Source organism: Poromitra crassiceps (assembly GCF_964638095.1).
Source record: "Poromitra crassiceps genome assembly, chromosome: 11".
NCBI classification, from domain to species: Eukaryota; Metazoa; Chordata; class Actinopteri; order Beryciformes; family Melamphaidae; genus Poromitra; species Poromitra crassiceps.
In genome coordinates, this window is record NC_139643.1 from 35,909,419 (window position 1) to 35,914,691 (window position 5,273).

The 5,273-nt window shown below is 51.6% G+C and overlaps 1 protein-coding gene across 1 annotated transcript in view; it reads left to right on the top strand.

Annotated features, from left to right (window-relative positions):
* Window positions 1–4,712, top strand: part of dclk3 (doublecortin-like kinase 3) — a gene marked incomplete at both ends in the record, with an annotated part of 6,176 nt that extends 1,464 nt beyond the window's left edge. Inside the window, 6 exons of the mRNA XM_083646000.1 lie at window positions 143–267; window positions 365–496; window positions 1,438–2,706; window positions 3,067–3,199; window positions 3,327–3,494; window positions 3,712–4,712. Of these exons, the coding sequence (XP_083502126.1) occupies window positions 143–267; window positions 365–496; window positions 1,438–2,706; window positions 3,067–3,199; window positions 3,327–3,494; window positions 3,712–4,712 (2,828 nt within the window). The remainder of the gene's footprint in view (window positions 1–142; window positions 268–364; window positions 497–1,437; window positions 2,707–3,066; window positions 3,200–3,326; window positions 3,495–3,711) is intronic.
* Window positions 4,713–5,273: the final 561 nt, after the last annotated feature.

Here is a 5,273-nt window from a genome sequence, read left to right on the forward strand (position 1 = left end):
TGTTACTTATACGTTTTCCTTTGTATACTACTTCAGAAAAAACACCAACTAAGTGGTGACATCAATGTTATTGAATAGACTTTCAACAATAAAACAACTCTTGCTTTCTCTCTCTCTGTGCTCCCCCTCCCTCCCCGTCCAGAAAACAGCAGGGCCCATGGCCCTCCTCCTCCACTGCCTCTGTTCCACAGCCGTCACGCGGACCAGAGCGCCGATCGGCCTCACCTGGTCACCATCGTCCGTCCCTACCAGAGCTCACTGCGCAAGGTGAAGGGCTGAGGAGGCAGCGTCCCATTCAGCAATTAACTACAGGCAATCTTTTCATGGTTTCATTAAGTGTCATTTTTGTTTCTCGGTCTCCAAGGTAACGGTGCTGTTGAACCGTAGGGGCGTGGTGTCCTTCGAGCAGCTGCTGCTGGACCTCTCGGAGGCGCTGGGGTTTCCTCGCTGGCACAGAGCCAGGGTCACACGCCTCTACACACCCCACGCACGCGAGGTGAGGCTCAACACACATCTGTCACTGACCTTCAAACCATAGGCGGATTATGACATGACGGGGCCCCTGGGCCTGGATGCAAAAAGCCCCCCCCCCCCCCCCCCCTCACAGCGCACATATGTGCAATTAAGGACAGAATAATAACTAAGACATACATTCACCTGGATCTCACCTATCACCTATCACCTGAACACTCGAAGCCAACAGCACAATAACAATAAATAAATGCACCTGCATCTCAATTAACAAGATTTACAGTGCAGGTACACTCAATTAAAGCCAAAATTGCAATAACCCTACAGTATCCATAAACGTATGGAACATTTTGTCAAAAATAAACGGTTGGGGTCCTAAGGGATCATTTGATCCCAGGCCCGGGCAAGATATGGTGGCCCTGCGAAGAGGCTATGGGTTATGGGTCCCCTGAGCTCTTGGGCCCCTGGGCCTGGGCCCGGTAGGCCCGTTCGGTAATACATCCCTGCTTCAAACCCAGGAATGTGCACTTCAATTGACACTGACCAGTGATTGGACCAGATGTAAGTGGTGTTGTGTACGTAGTCCCGCCCGCATCTGGGGATCGAACTGTGAACCTCCAGCATGGGAGGCGACACTCTAGCAAGGAAGCTAAAACCCACATGGGCTCTAGTATCTGTTGCTAGAGGGTCTCTTAAGGCGTCGCCGTGTCCTTCTTCCGTTTCCTCACTTCACGGCACAACCACTGGCCACCCATTACACAGATAAAGGGATTAAAAGGAAAATGCAACAAGTTGAAACAAAGGGGTGTCTGTGGTAAAAATAGTGTTATGCTATGCTAATATGCTAATAGTGTTATGTTATGCTCCCGGTGATGACGCTGTCCACTCGTGCTTTTTTCCTCCACATGGGAACTATAGGAAGCTGTTAGTCATTCTCATCCTCTGTGTCTCACCCTTCCCTCCCAGGTGAGGGGCGTGTGCGACTTCTTCCGTGGCGAGGTGGCCTTCCTGGCGCTGGGGAAGGCTCGTCCGGAGCTGAGGAGCGTGCAGGAGGCCCTGGAGGAGCTGTTTCCCGAGCATTCCCACTACCGGGCCGACGCGCTGCGGGTCTGGGAGAAGAGGCTCTGCCCGGCGCCGGACAAGGCCGCCAAGGGCGACAGCGGATACAGCGAGGGAGCGGACGGCAGCGAGACGCACGCGCACCAAGAGGCTCACCAGGACACGAATACACACGCCAAGGCACACAACGGTGCGCACAGACTCGCACAGCCGGGCTACCACACGGACCCACACAGGCAGGAAAATTATAACTCAGACGCTAAGCATTCTCAGAAGAAGCATGCATGCAGAAAACCCACTCACGCGCCCAACCACCTGCAGAGAGTGCGGGTAAGAGGCGGGGCCAGAGACAGACGGCTTTCTGTCATTGGTCCGTTTGAACAAGAGGAGGGTCTAAAAGAGGCAGAGGCCAGCTCTCCCACACTGTGTGGAAACTGCTTAGTTGAAAGAGGTCATATATATCTGGGTTCAGGGCGTCCCACTCAAATACCCGGGAGGGTGCGTCCCAGTCAAATAGGGTCAAATAAGATCCCGCTCCCTCCTGTGACGAGGAAGCACAAAGGAAGTTCCTCCACGGGGCAGGAAGTGAGAAATACAGTCGTTCCTCCCGGAGCTCCGCCTCCTCAGCCAAGAAGCAGAGTTGAGGAGAACCGCGTCGACCGATTACAACTTTTATCATCAAATCCGTTGCCGGGGGTGGGGTCAGTACAGGCAGAAACCCAGCAGAGGGCGAGCTTTGACCTTCCATCACACAGGAGTGATCTCACCCAGGCGGATATTGAGCGCTGTTATGATATAGGGCGCGTGGTTGGAGACGGGAACTTTGCGGTGGTGCGGGAGTGCCGCCGTCGCGACAACGGCCAGAGCCTGGCCTTGAAGGTGGTGGAACGCTGCAAGCTTATTGGCCGCGAGCACATGATGCAGAACGAGCTGAGCCTCCTGGGCAGTCTGTGTCACCCTCGCGTGGTCCGCCTGTACACGCACCACCACACACACACTCACTCCTACCTGGTGATGGAACTGGTGACGGGAGGGGATCTGTTTGAGGCCATCGCGGAGCGGGGGAGGTTCCCCGAGGCAGAAGCACGACTGATGGTGTCGGATGTGAGCGAAGCCCTGAGGTACATCCACAGCAAGAGCATCGTCCACCGAGACCTCAAACCAGAGAACCTCCTGGTCAGTATTAAGACAGTATTGTGATTTAAGGCATGACGGATACAGGATTATTTGGCTCTAATTCCAATTAATATTTAGGAAGCAAAATTACTTTGCTTCATCTAAATTGTACTTTTAAAGAAATATGCCCCTTCATTAAATTTCATTTAAATTCTCAAATAATTCTTTATTCATAGGTTTAATATAATCTGAAAACACAGATAATACAGTAGCTGTGAATATGCGGGCAAGGGCAATGTTAGGCATAAGCAAAAATTTAACAAATATTTGTCAATAACATTGGTGTCCCAGTATATCCATGTGTCCACAACATTTGAATTTGAGAAATATCACCTCCCTTCCTCCCTCCCCCTCCCTCAGATGGAGCGTATGGCTGATGGCAGCAGTAGGGTGAAGCTGGGAGACTTTGGCCTGGCCATGGTTGTGACTGAACCGATCTTCACTATTTGTGGTACACCCACCTATGTAGCCCCAGAGATTCTCTCTGAGACAGGTTCGTACTGTTTGCTGCCATATAAATCACTCTTTTACATTCCTTAGACTTTTTCACTGCCTGTGCTGCACCATAATTATCTATGTCTTTCAAATTCTTTGGTTGTGTTTGCTGTCTGACCCAACAGGTTATGGGCTGGCAGTGGATGTGTGGGCGCTGGGCGTTATTCTCTACATCCTGCTGTGTGGCTTCCCCCCATTCCGCGGTCGGGATCGGGACCAGGAAGAGCTTTTCAGGCTTATAAAAGAGGGAGAACTGCACTTTCTGTCCCCCTACTGGGACCCCATCTCAGAGGGTGAGATGTACAGAAATACACTGTAGACACAAGCTCAAGTATACATGCACACACAAACACACAATTTGTGCGTGTGTGTTTTAATCCAATTGTGTGTGTGTGTGTGTGTGTGTGTGTGTGTGTGTGTGTGTGTGTGTGTGTGTGTGTGTGTGTGTGTGCGTGCGTGTGCGTGTGTGCGCGTGTGCGTGTGTGCGTGTGTGTGTGTGCGTGCGTGCAGGAGCCATTGGCCTTGTCAGAGCTCTGCTTCAGATAGATCCCACAGTGAGGCTGACAGCAGCACAGACCCTGCAGCATCTCTGGGTCCGGGCTATGTCCTCGTCCTGCCACCTGGGGGCAGTCACGCACAAAGCTCAGAAGAACACAGCAGACTCCGACTCAGACCCAGAGAGACCAGCTGAGATCGATGCAGCAGAAGCACCGGGAGATAAAAGACTAGCTCACGCCGACAGCACACACAAAGCACAGGTTAACACATCAGAGATCCCCGGACGACATGATAGCCAAACTCAGATTAACACAGGCAACGCCCGGGACCAGGAGGAACCAGCTCAGCTACTGTCAACAGAGACAAGTACAGTCCTTACCGGACCACAGGACACCCTGCACACAACTTCAGAGACCAGACCTGATCAACAGAAACCTGAATACACCCCCACAGGCCATGACCCTCCCAGCAAGGAACTCGGCAATCCAGGAATTCAGAGTCCCACACCGTCAACCACCAGCAGCGTCGCGGTCGGCCCAACCGGCCCCAGTACCGAACTCAGTCGGCTCGCCGCCACCCCGGTCCAAACCCAACTTTTGTCCCCGAGCGAGACACACCTATCCGAACACAACAGCCCATCGCAGTCACCCCCAGGTTCACCAACGCCTCCAACTGACACAAACCCCGCGCCACCAGCACCCCTGACTCAACAACACCCCATCGACCTAGAAACTGCGGGCAGTCCGCCACCACCAATCGCAGCCGACCACTCGAACCAACAAGAGCCCTCCACTAACCCAGAGGCAGTGTCCTCAACTCATTCTCTCCATCAGGAATGCCTCACACCTCCCTCAGACAGCCCTTCTCCAGACCCACCCGGAGCCATTACCGAGCCGCCAAATTGCAGGAGCCCAGTACAAAACCTCCATGAGCCTAACGCCGTCACCTCCACCACCCACCCACCCACACCCACACCGCCCCAGCCAGTCGCCAACAACCCCCTATCTGACTGACTGATTGGATCACGGTCATCACTGTTATTGGCCCAAACAATACTGATGATTTCCTGACAACGGAATCCTTCTTAACCTGCATGTGACGAGATTCACTTTAGCAATTGAATGGGGGCTGATTGACGAGGCTGGATAAATGTCATACATGTGTGTAATCCTTTTATACTGCGGTTATAAATTGATCAAGTTGATGTGTGATGACAAAGGTATTCGTCCATGTGGAAATCATCAGTGTTTGAATATAAGAGCCTCCCATGTTTGTGCTGTGTTATGGAAATGTATCTGACATCATTCATGAACCAAAAACAATGTATATGTTCCATTTCACATTTCATTTTAACTGATGTGCAGTAGTGACATTGTGTATTGACTATATTCTAGCATGCCATCTACAAAACAATGAGTAGCCCCTTTCTTACAATGTGTTTATCACACACATGCTCTGCTTTTGTACTGCGCTGGTAACAAACTACTGATGAACTGAAATATTAGTCCCGGCGCTGTAACTTTGCGATGAAAAAATGTCTGATGAATTAACAATCTCTGACAATATTTTAACCA